Source organism: Empidonax traillii, unplaced genomic scaffold (genome assembly GCF_003031625.1).
Source record: "Empidonax traillii isolate 1590-97213 ecotype Southwest subspecies unplaced genomic scaffold, ASM303162v1 scaffold1161:size167190, whole genome shotgun sequence".
Classification (NCBI taxonomy): Eukaryota; Metazoa; Chordata; class Aves; order Passeriformes; family Tyrannidae; genus Empidonax; species Empidonax traillii.
In genome coordinates this window covers 18790-35437 of record NW_020956354.1, presented here as the reverse complement: position 1 = coordinate 35437, position 16648 = coordinate 18790, and the positions used below count along the sequence as shown (strand labels likewise).

Sequence of the window (16648 nt, the reverse complement as noted above, 5' to 3'; positions counted from 1 at the left end):
GAACCAATTACAGGTTCAGGGTCTTACAGAAAAACCAATCAGGTAAAGAGTTAATAGCCAATAGGAAACGATTAACAAAGGTCAATGAGAAGACCTCAGGATATCTTCCCAGGACATTCCTGCATGGGAGATAAGAGTTCTTTGCAGAGGGTGTCAGGAAGAAAGAGCAGTGACTTGCAGAAATGCGAAAAGGTCATTTTAAGATGTGTTTAAACAACATTAAAAACTTCTGTTTCTATAACATTTGGGCTGTTTTCTTCTTTTTCTTCACCAGTTCATCTTTGACAGGACTTTTTCCATCCTACATATGGTAAATCCATTGCCACACTTCACTGGTTTGATTTTATGTTTTCTAAAGCCGGATATGCCTTTAATGATTGAAAGGTTCTGGCACAACTGAGCATGCATGGAAAAACACACATAAAGAGAAACACAACGAAAAGTCCTAGTAGTATAACTACAATAATTTTTATAATAATGGAAGAGAGACCTTTAAAGGGCGGCCAGTTGAAAAAATTATCAAAAGTCAAATTATCAACTTGACTGATTTCATGAACTAAGGACTTAAGCTGATTGATATGGGAGTGGATAGATTGGGAATGATCAGAGAAGTTGAGGCAGCAAAGGCCTTCAAACTCCTGACACCCATGGCCATTTACTAAAAGGAGAAAGTCTATTGCAGCATGATTTTGTAACAAGGCTTTCTTATTGGTTTGGGTATCTTGTAAAAGATCATCAATGGTGGCACTAGTGGCATTAGCTTCTTTTGCTAGTCAACATCCCATTCTGGTAAGGAGCACTAAGGCTTCTGTGGAGCTGACTACTGGAAGCATGATGCCACCTAGAACATTTATGGTGTTGGACCAAAAGTGCATGTTGGAATTGCATTCTGCTGTGAATTCACTCAAGAACTGCATTTTTGCTAAGGGATGTTCTTCAGCTGGAGGTGAGGGTGCTGCAGCCACAGGGACTTGCGCTGCTTTAGGTGGAGAAGGTGGTTTTGGTTGTGATGGATAAAAGTTAAGAGGTGGGTGTAAACCTTGGAATTGCCTACGCACTCTAAGGAGTTTCTTACATGGGAAGGGTGAGGTTGTTTGGAGGCTAATGCTTCTTTTAGCACGATTTTTGGGAGGACTTACAGGTAAAGATTTCATAAGGGTAGCTGGATTGTATAGTGTTAATTTTCCAAATGTGCAGGGGCCGCCAGCAGCTAATCTAGGAATCATATTCCAGACTCTAAGTCCACAAATTAAAGAGACTCCTTTTGGAAGAATAACTGAATCAGGGGTAGCATGTATCTGGTAAGTAATCTTTTCCTTGCACCAGAAACTGAAGTTGGAATAAGGTCCATAAGAGGTGACATTAATTAATTCAGAAGAGGCAACATATTTGTTATGAACAAAGTAAAAACAGAGAGGAGATATAATACTCCCCAAGATTTTTAATTCCTCAGGTCTCTGCCACTGATAGCTAAATGTCTGTCTGTCAGGTGAAGTTTTTGCTGGTTGTGTGAGACAGTCTAAAAATGGATTTCCAAACTGATCATGGTCATCACACCAGGGGATATATTGATTTCTAAAATCACCCCATTCTCCTGGTGTCCTGGGGATCCCTACCAGACAGGTCTTAAGAGGGTGAGAGGGGTCTAAGGTAGATAAACAGATAGAGTCAGTATTTAATGATTGTGCCAGGTTTAGCCAAACATTTTGACTAGAGAGCATTACCCAATTTGGAATTGTTGGAGGAGGTGTGGCAAGGACTCCTGACGTTAAGTCTTTCTGATTTGTTGGTGTTATGCTGCATACAAGAAACAGGATTATCCCGAAAGTGATGCTGATGGGGGATTGCTTCCTGTAGTTGGTGCTGAATCCGTTGGTGCTGGATCTGCTGCTGGTTGAACTGGGAGGGAAACTTCTTGGTGGATCCTTACTAGTCTGGACGGTATCCATCATGGACCTGCTCCTGTGGAGACACAAGCGTGCCCTCTTCCCCAAACAATTAGGGGGACAGGACCAAATCATTCTCCTGTCAGGATATCCTTGTATTTTACCTTAGCTTCCCCCATTTTTAATTTTCCAGCTCCAAAATGATGTCCAACAGGCGAAACATCCTCATGCAGTCTATTTAAAAAATTGAGGACATACAATGCCTTGTTTAAACATTCTGAAGGAGAGAGACCTACAGTTGTTTTTTCTTGTTTTTTCAGCATATCTTTTAAAGATTTGTGAGTTCTCTCGATTATCCCTTGGCCCTATGGAGAGTGAGGAATGCCAGTGGTGTGAACTATTCCCCACATGTTGAAAAATTCTTTAGGGAAGCAGAAATGTAGGATGGGTCTTTATCTGTCTTTATTTGTTTGGAATGCCTATTATGGCAATTGCTGAGGAAAAGTGTCTCTTAACATCTTAAGCTTTTTCTCCTGTATGTGCAGTGGCAACAATGAGTCCTGAGCAGGTGTCCACTGATACATGTACATATTTCAATCTGCAGAATTGTGGCACATGTCTAACATCTGATTGCCAGAGATCTAAGGGGCTAAAGCCTCTTGGATTAACTCCTTCAGATCTCACTGGAGTTACCAACTGGCAATCCGGACATACAGACACAATGGCCTTGGCTTGAGAACTAGATAATTGAAACATTTTTTGCAGTGATTTAGAATTTTGGTGGAAAAAGTTATGAGAAATTTTTACTTTCTCAAAATTGTTAGGTGTAGGTACTGAGTTAACTGGAAAAGTTAAATTTGCTGCTTTATCTGCCACAGCGTTCCCTTCTGTGAGTGGGCCTGGGAGGCATGTATGTGATCTAATGTGAGTGATACAGAAAGGATGTTTCCTCTGTTGGATTAATAGTAACAATGTTTTAAACAGTGTAAACAACTTTTGATTGTTCAATTCCTTTAAGTAGCTATTTTCTATGTGACTCACAACTCCGACAACATAGGCAGAATCTGATACTAAATTCAGAGGCTGTGGAAAAAACTGGAATGCTCTTACCACGGTTGAGAGTTCAGCAATCTGAGATGAACCTTCTACTTGATGCACATCTGTTTTCCAGACTCCTTTTTCAAACCAAGCTACTACTGCATTCCTAGACTTCCCAGATCCATCTGTAAACACAGTCACAGTTTTCTTCAAAGGGCTAGTAGAAAAGTTATTTCTCAGTCTGGGTTGGGAGATGGAAAGAAACTGCAGAAAAGGAATTGCTGGTAAATGAGTTATTAGTTTGCCTGTAAAATCTGACATAACCAGTTGAAAATCAAACAGATGTAAATCGTAATAACGCAATTGAGATTTGGACAGTGGAACATAAAGAAAATCTGGGTCTTTCCCTGACAGTTCTAACATTTGGAGCTTGCCTTTGTGACAGACTTTTGCAAGCATTTCAGGTAAAGTAACAATTGTCTTTGAAAACTGATGACTGAGAAATACCCATTCCCACAAAAGAAATTTTTTGGTTTTTTGAGTCCAATTGTCCTATTACAGCAAAAGGCTGTTTTGGTCCACGAAAGATTAGCAATGCAGTAGGTAATCCTTCCACTCTCCTGTTTACCTGTTGTTCTGAAATTTTTTGATTGATCACTTCAATAATATTCTCTGCTTCTGGTGTCAAGTGCTGAGGAAAAGTTAGTTCTGCTTCTCCTTTAAGGAGCTGAAACAAAGGAGCTAAAAATCTGTTGAGAAACAAAAAAAGGATTGTATACAATTGAGATTTCCCAAAAGAGACTGCAGATCGTTTAGTGTTTTTATTTTGGTGGACAAGGTTACTGCTTGAGGACTAAATGACTAAATGTTCTCTCATCTATTAGCAGGTCAAGGTACTTCCACAGGGAAATATTTTGTTCTTTTTCTGGAGCTATTTCTAACCCATGATTACCCAGGGCTTCCTTCACAGGCTCATGTACTAATGTCAATTTGTCAGCATTAGGGGCTGCAACTAATATGTCATCCATGTAATGGAAAATGATAACTTCAGGAAATTGAGATCGAACTGGTTCAATTATATTGGACACGACAGATTGATATATTGGGGGACTATTTTTCATACCCTGTGGTAACATGAGCCAACTTAGACGTTTGGAGGGTTCAGTTGCGTTAATAGCTGGAATGGAAAATGCAAATCTGTGTGTATCATTAGGATGGAGGTAGATATTAAAAAAAACAGTCTTTAATGTCTAAAATAACAAGTGGCCATTCTGCTGGGAGCATGGCAGGGGAGGGCAGCCCAGCTTGGAGGGCTCCCGTGGGCTCTATGATATTGTTGGTTTCTCTTAAATCATGCAATAACCTCCATTTTCCAGATGATTTTTTGATTGTGAAAATAGGAAAGTTCCATGGAGTGTTTGTGGGGACTAACCTCTTTTTGTCTAATTATTCTTTTGCCAAATTATGAATTTGCCGCAATTTCTCTCCTCTGAGGGGTCACTGGTTTATCCACACTGCTGTGTTTGATGTCCATGTGAGAGGTGGTGCTTGCGGCTCACCAGTGGCCCTCATGACAAATTTAGAATGGATAAGATAATTCCCCACTGTGTTATTACATCTCTGCCCCACAGGGTTAGTGGAATGTCCAATATAAAAGGCTTAGATGATGCTACCTTACCCTGTGGGCCTTGGACCAGAAGTGGTAAAATGCTCCGGAGAGGAATTTTGGACCCTCCTACTCCCTGGATGTCGACAGCTGGTCTTGTTGTACTCCAGGTGCTGGGCCAATCTTTGGTAGAGATAATTGTCACGTCTGCCCCAGTGTCTAGTAACCCAGACACAGATTTCTGTTGGCCTGAATTAGGAGAGAGAAGAGTACATTCTAGTATAGGTCTGTCAACAGTAACCTTTTGAGCCCAATTAATGAGAATTCTCTGTTCATTTTGGGTCTCTTCCTCCATGAGTATGACCTGTGCTATTTGATCTTCTGGATTAATCACTGTGGGTACAAAGTTAGGTTTGATTACAACAGACACAACTTTAGGATCTTGAAGACTCCTAACCATGGGTAACACAGTAATGCCTAATGCAGTTGCAGAATCTGTTCCTGTGATAACACATTTACCTTTACAATTTGAGATCTGAGAAGAAGCAGAAGCCAATAACACAGTGTGATACTCTGTCTTTTCTAAGGTTCGAGGTTTTGAAGTTACTAACTCCAATTTAAAGGCACCTGTTTGGGGTTTTTGTTGGGAACTGTTTGAGAGGTGTAGATTAGATTGCTGAGAAGAGCCTTTTATGTCCACACGTTGCTCTCAGCGCTGGTTATGCCGTTTCCCGAATCCTATGTTCTGTGAACAGACCTGGGTGAGAGTGGGTTCCCCTTTTTGTCAAATAGGGATCTACATTCTGCAGCCCAATGTGGCCCTTTTTGACATCTGGGGCAGATGCCTGGGCAAGTGGTTTATTGAGGATTGGGGTTTTTGAGTTTTGGGCAGTTAGCTTTTAGATGAACTTGACGTTTGCAATAATGGCATATTACTTTGAAGTGGTCTAAGGCTGCTGCTAAAGCTTCGGTCACTTTTTCTGCCATCTGCTAGTTTGCTTCTGCAATTTGGTTGCCTAATTGTATTTTAGCTTCGGCTAATTGGTTAGACATGGACACCTGAGCTTGGACTAGACTATTTGTTAACTTGTCATTAGGGCTAATATCTTTACAAGCCTTTACCATATCCATGGGGGTAGGATCACTAAGATTTCTGAGTACCTGCTGACACTGTGCATTTGAATTGGAGATAGCTAGCTTCAAGAATAGGGCATCTTGTGCTTCTTTCACATTTGTTTTTCTATAACTTCTTTCAATCACTCTGCAAAGTCAATAAAAGATTCATCTGGCTTTTGAATTACATTATTGAAAGGTGGAGTTGTTTGAGAGGCATCAGCTACTGATTGTAGTGCCTGTAATGCCATATTTCTGGTAGCAATTAAGTCTTGTTTTGGAATTTTGGCCTGTTCTGTATTTGCAGCATATGGACCCTCACCAAAAAGCATTTGTATTGTATTTTCAATTGGTCTACGTGTAGTTGTACTAGTATCAAGAGCATATTTTCGAATTAAAGCTTTCCATTCATCTAAAAACAATGTTACTTGTACCTTATTTAGCAAAGATCTCATTATATCTTTTAAATCGTTTGGAGTTAGTACAAAGGCTGAGAATAAAGACGACAGAACTTCCATTGCATATGCTGAATTTAAACCCTAAGTTGTTACTGCCTTTTTTGCATCCTTGAGAAGGAGTATGGCTAAGGGGTCCCATACAGGGGGTCCGCCTGGAGTATAAAACACTGGATATGCTTGCAATACATTTAAATCATTAACATTTCTAGCTATGTTATTTATATCATCATAATTATTGGCATGGTTAGTTCCTGTGGAAGAAACAAAAGGGTTAGAAGGAGAAACAGAATTGTTAAAATTATTTATTTGAAAATGGATTATTGGGAGAAAATTTGTTAAGTGTTGTTAGGGACTGCGAATTGCTTGTAGTTGGAGAACTGATGAATCTGGTTCTGCTGAGTCAGTCACAGCTAGCTCTGCGCTGTGAGAGGTGAGGGGGACGCTGTCTGTACCGCTGGAAATTCCTCGAGCTGGATGTTCGGTTGTGGAGGTGTTTCTAAGTTGTTGTTGTCGCATATTGTGGCACGATGAACAAGGGTGCATTTGATTTCTGTTGCTATTTGTTGCCGAGTGTGGAAGGAAACTGGACCCGCAAAGGAGAGGTTTGTCCGTCCCCAGCGCCGAACTGGGACAGGCGGGGGGCCCCGGTGACATCACCCCATCCTGCTCGGCATCCGTAGGAAACGGGGTAGTTCTTGTTGCTGTTCCGGTGTCTCTGGAAGACAGAAGTTCCACGCTGCTTTTGTTTGACCATGCGGTCGGGGCTTGTGGCTGCGAAACTGCTTGGAAACGCTGCGGCTGCTGGTCTCCCACCGGGAGCTGCAGAGCGGATGGGGGGGCTGGAGCTATACGAACGCATGCTGGATTTTTTTTGGCACATCCCTGCCCCCATGAGTGCCCGCGGCAGCTATACCGTGTCAGGGACGGCGGGACAGGTTCGCTTGCCTTCAGAGTGGGAAGGGGGGGGGGGGGGGGATTTCGCTGAAACTGGCTGAAACAACAAAGGCGGGCGGTTCTTCTCCCCCCCATTCTACCAGCAGTCGTGACGGTGGAGCCCGGGACGGGTCAGGGTGTGTCTCAGTGCTGCCAGGAAGGGAGGTCGCCGCGCTGGGTTCGACCGGCGCAGGGGGCTGGGGCGGGTTAGTGCCAAAACCACCAACCATACCAGGGACCAGGGGTGCGGCACCGCCACACACAGACCACAGTGGGGGCTGCCGGGGGACCCCTGCTCGAAGCTGTTGGACGGCCTCCCCCCCTCCATCCTCCTCGGTCTTACAGGGTGACTTCGGTCGCCTCCCCTCTCCTAGACCCAGGGGGGAGACTGCGCTGTTCTGCCGTGGAAGGGGGGATGCTATGCTGCTCTGGATAGTAGTAACTCTTTCCTTGCCACCACTGGTGCAGGTAATGTCCAGTGTAGGGGTGGAGTTACATTGCTGGTCAGGATTTGGAGGCTTCGAACTTTTCTCTTGCATCTCAAGTATAGCCAAAATGTGAGTCCAGGCTATGTTGGCATGAATTGCTGCTTTATCATTGGAATTTGCAACCAACCAAATCTGTCTCCCCAATAAGTCCGAATCTTTAGTCTTAAGACAGAAAGGGAGTTTATAGTAATTTTTAACCATAAACTTGGAAAGGTATTTTAAAGCTGTTTTGTTAGCCGATTTGCCGTTGGAACTCAATATGTCTTTCAACACTTTATAATTCCTTTTTTTCGGTCTTAGAGATGGATGTACCTTTTTTTTTTTTTTTTTTTTTTTTTAAGGAAGTTTCCTGGGTCTGCTCCTACCTGTCAGTTACCAGGTGGGTTGAGAAGCGTTCAACAGGCTGCTGTCCCAAAGTGGTGGTTGAGTGGTGGTGACGTAGCTGAGTCTGCTAACAATTCGAACTGCTTAGACACCGGTCCGTCGCGGATGCAGAATCGCCCCCTTCTGCATTTAATAACTGCTTAAAACTTCACAAAAGACTTCAGACAGTTGTAGCCTCACCACGTGGCACCATTTACGACGGATGTGTTGGAGGGGGAACTTTCAGGTTCTGGGTGTTAGACCATTTCCTGGAGGTGAATGCTCTTCCACCCTGCCCCCCAGCACATGACCCTGCGAACCCGTAAGGAGCTCACACAGACCACCGTAGAGGGATGGACAAAAGAAGACATTTATTGTGGGGATGGGGGTTTATAAGGCTTTTAGGGGGGTTAAAAAAGAACCAATTACAGGCTCAGGGTTTTACAGAAAAACCAATCAGGTAAAGAGTTAATAGCCAATAGGAAACGGTTAACAAAGGCCAATGAGAAGACCTCAGGATATCTTCCCAGGACATTCCTGCATGGGAGATAAGAGTTCTTTGCAGAGGGTGTCGGGAAGAAAGAGCAGTTTCATCCCTACAATGTGGCAGGAACCATCAGTAGCGTATGTCTTCTTCTGGTAGTTGGTTGTATGCTGGGGCTTCCTCTGCCCGTACCACCTGCTCCTCTTCTTCTTCCTCTGCTAGACTAAAGTTCTCACCTTCTGACCAGTTCGTAATGATTTCTAGGATCCCAGGGCGATTTGGGTTTCCAATGCGGGCACACTGCATGATCAGGGCGATCCATTTGCTCCATGTAGCATCAGTGGCATGATGTGTAGAGAGTGTCTTCCCTTTGAACTTCCAACTCAACACCGGTAGCCGAGGTGCCAGGAGGAGCTGTTCTTCTGTGTCAATCACCTCTGAGGCTGCCTGTACTCCCTCATAAGCTGCTAGGATCTCCTTTTCTGTTGGAGTGTAATTGCCTTCTGACCCTCTGTAGTTTTGGCTCCAGAATCCAAGTGGGCGGCCTCGGGTCTTCCCAGGCACCTTCTGCCAGAAGCTCCAGGAGACGCCCTTATCCCCAGAGGCAGAGTAGAGCACATTCTTCTCATCTGGTCCTGTCCTGACTGGCCCAAGGGCTACAGCATGGGCAATCTCCTGTTTAATCTGTTCAAATGCTTGCTGTTGTTCAGGACCCCACTGGAAATCATTCTTCTTGCGGGTTACCAGATAGAGAGGGCTTACAATCTGGCTGTACTCGGGGATATGCATTCTCCAAAAACCTATGGCACCCAGAAAAGCTTGGGTTTCCTTCTTGCTAGTTGGTAAGGCCATTGCTGTGATTTTATCGATGACTTCAGTTGGGATCTGACGACGTCCATCTTACCACTTTACTCCCAGGAACTGGATCTCTCGGGCAGGTCCCTTGACTTTACTCTTTTTGATGGCAAACCCAGCTCCCAGGAGAATCTGTATGATCTTCTTTCCTTTCTCAGAGACCTCTTCTGCTGTGTCCCCCCATACGATGATGTCATCAATGTACTGTAGGTGTTCTGGGGTTTCACCTTTCTCTAGCGTAGCCTGGATCAATCTGTGGCAGATGGTGGGACTGTGTTTCCACTCCTGGGGCAGTCAGTTCCAAGTGTACTGCACATCCCTCCACGTGAAAGCAAACTGTGGCCTGCACTCTGTTGCCAGGGGAATGGAGAAGAATGCATTTGCGATCTCAATAGTGGCTTACCACCTCGCTGCCTTAGACTCCAGCTCGTACTGAAGCTCCAACATGTCTGGAACAGCGGCACTCAGTGGCGGGATGGCTTCATTCAGGCCACGATAGTCCACAGTCAATCCCCATTCTCCATCGGACTTGCGCACAGACCAGATGGGGCTGTTGAAGGGAGAGTGGATCTTGCTGGTCACTCCTTGGCTCTCCAGCTCATGGATCATCTTATGGATGGGGATCACTGAAGCAAGACAGGGCTTTAGAAGGGTTAATTGAAACACCTTACTGTAAAAACCCACTTGCTCCCCCTTCTCCCTTTTCTGTATTGCTCAAAGGAAGACTATGTTCTGTACTAGTGCATCAGACCCAGAAACCCACATCAAACACTGAGCAAGGAGCTCAGCACTAATAAATCTTACCTAAAGGAGCCAGACTAGACATTTGAAAAGGTGAAATAGGCCTGAAGCCAAGCCTTTTCTCATGCTTCGACGATCAGAACATAGAACAATAGAAAGAACAGAAGGTTACGAGGTCAATTGTTGATGAAGAGGAAGATCAAGACCCTCCGACGAAGTAAAGACTGGACCTACCCCAAATTATTCCTCAAAATTGAAGACCAAGCCTCAAACTCCGCCCTGACCCCTCCTGCTATGAATATTGTAATCTAATAATCCAGCAATATGAATGTGTATGCGAATATGTTGTAATCATGGTCAAAGCTGTATAAATCACCCTTTCATACCTAGTCCCAGCGGAGTCTCTTTTTCCGACAATAGCTGGGAGACTTCCACAGCCGTTTTTAATAAATACCTTGCTGTTTAAAGGCATAAAACTCTGTCTCTAAACAGTTCTTCGATCTACCTTTTTGGACATCATCACAGAGTCTCCGTTCTGTACTGCTGATGATGCACTATTGTAGTGGCAATTGGCACTCGCTGTTCCTCAGCCTTCAACAGTCCCACAACAGAAGAGTTCTCTCAGAGGCCAGGTAGTGAATTCAACTGCTTAGCCGCCTCTGTCTCCACAGCAGCTATTCTGAAAGCCCATCTATATCGATTGGGGTCTTTGAAATACCCATTCCTAAGGTAGTCAATGCCCAGGATACATGGGGCATCTGGACCAGTCACAATGGGGTGTTTCTTCCACTCCTTCCCAGTCAAGCTCACTTCAGCTTCTAACACGGTCAACTGTTGAGACCCTCCTGTCACCCCAGAAATGGAAATAGCCTCTGGTCCCACATGTCCTGAGGGCATTAATGTGCATTGAGCACCAGTGTCAACCAAAGCCTTGTATTCTTGTGAGTCTGACGTGCCAGGCCATCGGATCCATACAATCCAATAGATACGGTTGTCCCGTGCCTCTACCTGGTTAGAGGCAGAGTCCCTCTAATACTGGTCTCCCTCCTGCTCGTCACAGTTTTCCATCTGTGAATACCAGCAGGAGGTACCTTCTAGTGGGTCAGATCCCTGCCCACGGGATACTGGCACTGCACTTACTTTCACGGACTTTGCTTTTTCCTTGTCCTTCAGCTCTTGTACTCGGGCTGCCAAGACACGGATAGGTTTCCTGTCCCACTGTCTCATGTCTTTTCCATGGTCAGATAGGAAATACCACAGTTTGGTTTGTGAGGTCTGTCTGCCCTCTCTAGCTGGGGAGCGCCTGGTTCTCACTGGTGCCACCTGGGAACTGTTTGTCTCAATCTTCTCTAGCATTTTCTCCTGTTGATCTTGTAGTTTTGTAGTTAGGATAGTGAGGTTATTGATCAAGGTCTCTACAGAGGAAACGCGGGCTTGTAATGGTCCGTGGACCATACTGTCGTACATCCGAAGTTTATTTGCTATAAACGTCACTGGCTCTCTCTTTTCCCCAGCCTCCAATGATGTCAGGTAACTGACATGTGCAGATGGTCCCATACGTATGAAGGTCCACCACGAGTGGTGTACATCTAACCTTGTCAGGATTGTCAGTGGCTTGCATATCCCTTCCAAGCAGTACCTCCAACAGTGCCATTTCCCTCAGGCATCGGATCTCCTCCTCCATGGTATTCCAACTCTTCGCACAACGGTCTGTCTGCAAGGCCTCTCTGTAAACGAACCTCTCTCTCACAGCATCCAACAACCATATCCAGAGAGACAGGGGCTTTGATTCTCTCACAAATGCCTCCTCAATGCCCACATCCTGGGCAATAGACCTCAAGAACCTTGCTTCACCACCATCAAGGTTTATGGCATCACCCGTAGAGTCCCAAACTAGGATCATCCAGGTCAGTATGGGCTCATTTGGGAGACAAATAACGTCTGCCCGTAAGTTCCAGAGGTTGTCATACGATAAGGACTCAGTGATGATTTCTGGCTCTGGGTTAGCTGCCTGTGAGGGTCCTGCTTCCCCATCATCATCAACTGGGCAGGCTGATTTGGTCTTATATTTCCTCTTTTGGATAGGGGCAACCTCCATTGACTTGTTCTGTCCCTTGGAATTGGCCTTATCTGGAGTCACCCTTGTATCGGGCATCTTGTTTTCATCTTTTCCTTTACCTGTGAGGACTGCACCATACGGAGTAGCTTTCTGTAGACAATGGCCAAAACCCCACATGCAGGTGCCACCTGCCTCTCTATGGGTCTACCACAACCTCTGTCCCTCACAGCTGTCATTATCTTTGTAGGGTTTAGGAGTTGTTCGAGAGTGAGCTTCCATGTTGTAGGAACTGAACCACTTTCTAGAAATTTACCCATATCCCTCATGGCCCATGCCATTCGAGGTTTTTCCACCACTGGGGCAGGCTTCTGTGCCCATTCTTGATAATTCCTGGCCGAAGTTATGAATATTAGATATGACACTGTAGGAATAGATATGACACCTTGCACAAGTAGCCCAAAAATTAAAACGTCTCTTACATCTAAAGAGAGTTTAAATTTCTCGGAGGCCATTGTATTGGAACCAAAGGGAAAATGTATGAAGGACTGGGTAAATATACCCTCCTATGCTTCTCCGTAGGGATGGGTGCCATTATCCTTAAAACCCCAGAGGAAACAGTGTAGGCTAGAGCAGTAATATATCCTTGAGAACATATCCCAAAGGAAAATAACAGGTGCTAAGTTTGCTATGTCATAACACCAGTGCGAGATCTCAAACATACTTATTGCAATGAGGGTCATAGTATCTGAGCTGAAATACATCGATAGGTGGGACATAGATTTCGGCATATTATATACCACAGAAAAATAACGACCCTAGACTTCATGGTGCCAAGGTTCACAAACACATATAAAGTCACACAAGGGCAGTTATTCTTTTTCCACTTTTCCTCTCTCGGGCTCCACGTTGGGTGCCAAAAATGTCCCAGTTTAAATGAGACAAGGGTCTTTTGCTGAGGATGAGTTATGAGAAAAGACCCAAATTCCTCCCTCTAAACAATTATAAATCCAAAATTAAGAGGCTCTGATTGAAGGAAAAGAACAAATTACGGAAAAGGAAAAATAACAGCCCTCTTTTAAAAGGTATGTGTGTATTAACAGAAATGCAAAAAAAAAACCAAGTAAAACAACCAAGCAATACTGCTATACCCACAAATAATCCCCTTCAAAAAACAAACCGATAAATTGGCAAAAGGAAAAGTAAACAGTTCAATTTTGCACCCTTTGGTGCAATTCCAACCACAGTCATCAGGGGGTGCTGTCAGGTCACTGGAGATGCAGAACTAGTAGTGTCCTATAGTAGTCATCAGGTGACGCTGTTGGATCACTGGAGGTGCAGAATTTGTTATGTCCTGTGCCTGCCACCAGGTGGTGCTGTGAGATCCCTGGTTTCTGCAAGGGTAAACGCCCTCTGGGATGTGTTGGAAAAAAAAACGAAAAAAAAACTCGATTCCCCTTCCCTTCCCACACATTGGGAGAGGGGAGACGGAGAGGGGAAAAGGGACCAGGCATCTCTTACTTACTCTGGCTAGTCAGTCTCCTTTCCGCCCAGTCTTCTTTCTCTCTCTCTCTCCCTTGGAGGCTCCTCGCTCAGAGAACGGTGAAAGGGACAAGCAAAAAAAGGAAAAATCTCCAGGCGAGGAGAAAAAAAACACAGCAGCTCTTATTTGATGAAGGACTCAAGCAAGCCTCCAGCTGGCCCGCAGCTGAGGACTCGAGAGCAGCACTCCGCCTCTCCTCCCACCTTCCTCAGCCACACTGCCCCCAACTCCTCCCCCCGTTGCACAGGAGATGAGAGAAAAATGTAAACATTAGCTCCTTCATCTGTCCCATTTCCTAAGAGACTAATCTCTCGGCCATTAGCCCAGGAGCTATGTCTTTTGTGTTTTTAAGTGCTTACCTGATAGCCAGGGGGAAGGGAGAAAATTCTTTGCCTGGTTTACAAGAGCTAGCTAAACCACGACAGTATCTTAGCTGGAATAATTGGGGAAATACAAATAGGATGTAGAGGGATTAATATACCTGACCATGAGAAACAAATATCCCAGACCCAAATCACTGTAAGAGAACTCATAGAATATAACAACGGAAAACTGTTTGGTAAGTCCATCTGTGTGTCTGATCAGTGTTGGCACAACTTTACAGTGGACAAACCAGGTTTTGTAGTATGTCTTTGGGGTACTTTGGAACGAGAAAAATTTTTTTAATAGATACCACAACAACAGTATTTACTTCAACAACACAGACTTCTGCTAAACAGACTCCTTCTTCTTATATACCCTCAGAATGTACAAAAAAAAGTCATAATCTTTCCCTTGTAGGACTCTGTATCAGGGATTGTTGATATTTTTTGGTCTGTGTTTGGCCCAGACATCTGTTTTGACGGGGAGGCACCGGAGACATACATACACAATCTATGAGATCTAAAATATGTCCGATTTATTAGGATAGCTCAGGGTTTTTATAGCATCTGTATACAGGGTCTCGTGACAAGAAGCATACAATTGGTTAGAGGTCACTGTCCAGTTGTAAACATACATTACAAATACCTTTATAATTGGTTATTAACAGATAACAAGGCAATAGTTTACTTTATCGAACTCCACCTTCTTCTTGGCACCAATTTCTCTTTGTTCTCAAAAAGACACCTGCAGCCATCTTGGGGCCTATAACTTATAGTACCTATAAAACTATGTAAAAGTCTATAAAAGTCTATAAAAGTACCACACACAATATAAATTGCTCACACATTCATTATGTTCCTCCCACAAATCCCCCTTTTTGTTTTTGAGCAATTTATATTACACTAATACATTCTTAACTTTCTACTGAGATATTATAACACACAAGTACATATATCCATCACCATTAAAAATAACACCTTCACACACTTATGGTTTATTTCTATCTTATAATGCTAAAATTTATCCCAGACTAAAATTTAATGGATAATATATCAAGTTCACACCAAACACTCTTTTAAAGTCTAAACTTCTATTGATTATATGATACTACACTATAAAACTACCTTACAATAATACTGAAGAAACTCTGTAATTCTGAATAGCTTATCTACCACAGTATCAACCTTGTTCTGCAGAATCACTCCCTTTCCAAGGTCTTATCCAACGTGTAGGCAGCCACCGAACTCCTGTATCAGCGAGGATACAAGCATACCCTCTACCAGTCAGCTCCACCTCTGCAGGCCCCCTCCAGATCCCGGTCTGTGGGTCCTTGTACTGAACTTTCACTGTTACCTGTGGACTCATCAAACCTGACTGCATAGAAGTATTATGAATTACAATGGGAGGGTCCGATCTTCCACCCGTCAACCGTAAAAAATTCAAAACATATAACACTTTTGCAAGTCGGTTATGTGGGCTATCCAGCTCTTCTCCCCCTTTCTGTTTTTGCAAAAGTGATTTCAGGACTCCATGAGCTCGTTCGATAATAGCTTGTCCTGTAGGAGAATGAGCTATGCCGGTAACATGAGAAATACCTCAATCCATACAGAATCTGTGAAAATGCTGCGAGGTATAACCAGGCCCATTATTGGTCTTAAGTTCTGTGGGAACTCTGAGGGCTGCTATACGTGCATGCATATGACGGATGACATATCTGGCACCTTCTCCAGCATGAGCAGAGGCCCAAATAGCATGAGAAAAAGTGTCAATGCACACATGCACATACCTCAACCTTCCAAACTTATCAACATGAGTGACATCCGTCTGCCAAAGTTGCAATGCCTGTAAACCATGAGGATTGACCCTTAAGCCAATGCCCAGCTCATTTCTGTGGCAGGCTGAACAGGTCTACACTACACTCTATACCGTAAGGGGTTGCAGTGTGCCACCTGTAACACCTGGAAGTAAGTTCTGTTTCCAGTCTATTCCTCCCTGCCAGGGCACATCGAGATGTCCTTCCAGCAGCTGTAAAATCAGTAATCCCTTCCACAGGATCATCTGAACTCAACACAAACTGTTCAATAACCTGATGTTGTAACAAAGGCAACAACTTGTCTGATGGATAATGATTTGTGATCAGTTCCTCAAAATCTGCCATAGCTATTTGGAATGGTTCAGATTTCTCAAACAACCACTCTAAATAGTTCTGAGCGACTGGCACAAATATTACAGATGGATCCCTTCCAGTTAACTTACAAATCCGTCGCCTTCCCTTCATGACAAGGTGTGCAAACAATTCAGGTCGTGTCATGATTGTCTTTTTGGGCTGATAGGGCAGGAATACCCATTCCAAAATTCTGACACTGACTGCTATGTGACAGATGACACCTAATGGATGTTGTCTACTCCCTCCAGAGTTGACAATCAGATACTGGACTGGCTGATCTTCTAATATTCTACAGGCGTACCCTGCAGCTATCTTTCCTGAGATGTTAACTATAGCTGCTTTTTGCACGTCTGACAAGTCTCTCCGGAGGTCTGCATTAGCAACAGACCCTAGCAAAGGCATCAGAGGAGCTAGATCATCATTGGTTATCCCACAAACAGGTCTCACCCACTGTATGTCACCAAGTAGCTTCTGCACATCAGTCAAGGTTCTTATGTCAGTGTTAATGGTTAACTTCTGTGGCTTCACAATACCAGATGTAATGGTCCAACCTA

The 16648-nt window shown here is 44.0% G+C and overlaps 1 protein-coding gene across 7 annotated transcripts; it reads right to left on the bottom strand.

The window, feature by feature from the left end:
* Nucleotides 1-756: 756 nt before the first annotated feature.
* Nucleotides 757-5926, bottom strand: LOC114069008. Of its 7 annotated transcripts, XM_027905529.1 has the most exons (3): nt 5653-5926; nt 4603-4779; nt 757-1962 (listed from the first exon to the last, which is right to left on the bottom strand). In XM_027905529.1, the coding sequence occupies exons 1-3, from the start codon at nt 5706-5708 to the stop codon at nt 774-776; spliced, it is 1422 nt and encodes a 473-aa protein (XP_027761330.1). In that variant the 5' UTR covers nt 5709-5926; the 3' UTR covers nt 757-773. The 7 variants fall into 7 exon arrangements, with proteins under 7 accessions (XP_027761330.1, XP_027761332.1, XP_027761333.1 ...); XM_027905531.1 differs by lacking the exon at nt 4603-4779 and having other exon boundaries at nt 757-2120; XM_027905532.1 differs by lacking the exon at nt 4603-4779.
* Nucleotides 5927-16648: the final 10722 nt, after the last annotated feature.

Coding starts and splice junctions, on each gene's coding strand:
- LOC114069008 (XM_027905529.1), bottom strand. CDS start 5,708: ATGCACAGTGTCAGCAGGTACTCAGAAATCTTAGTGATCCTACCCCCA. Junction 4,780..5,652: donor ATCCTACCCCCATGGATATG/GTAAAGGCTTGT, acceptor CTCCTAATTCAG/GCCAACAGAAATCTGTGTCT. Junction 1,963..4,602: donor TCTGGTCCAAGGCCCACAGG/GTAAGGTAGCAT, acceptor GTGTCTCCACAG/GAGCAGGTCCATGATGGATA.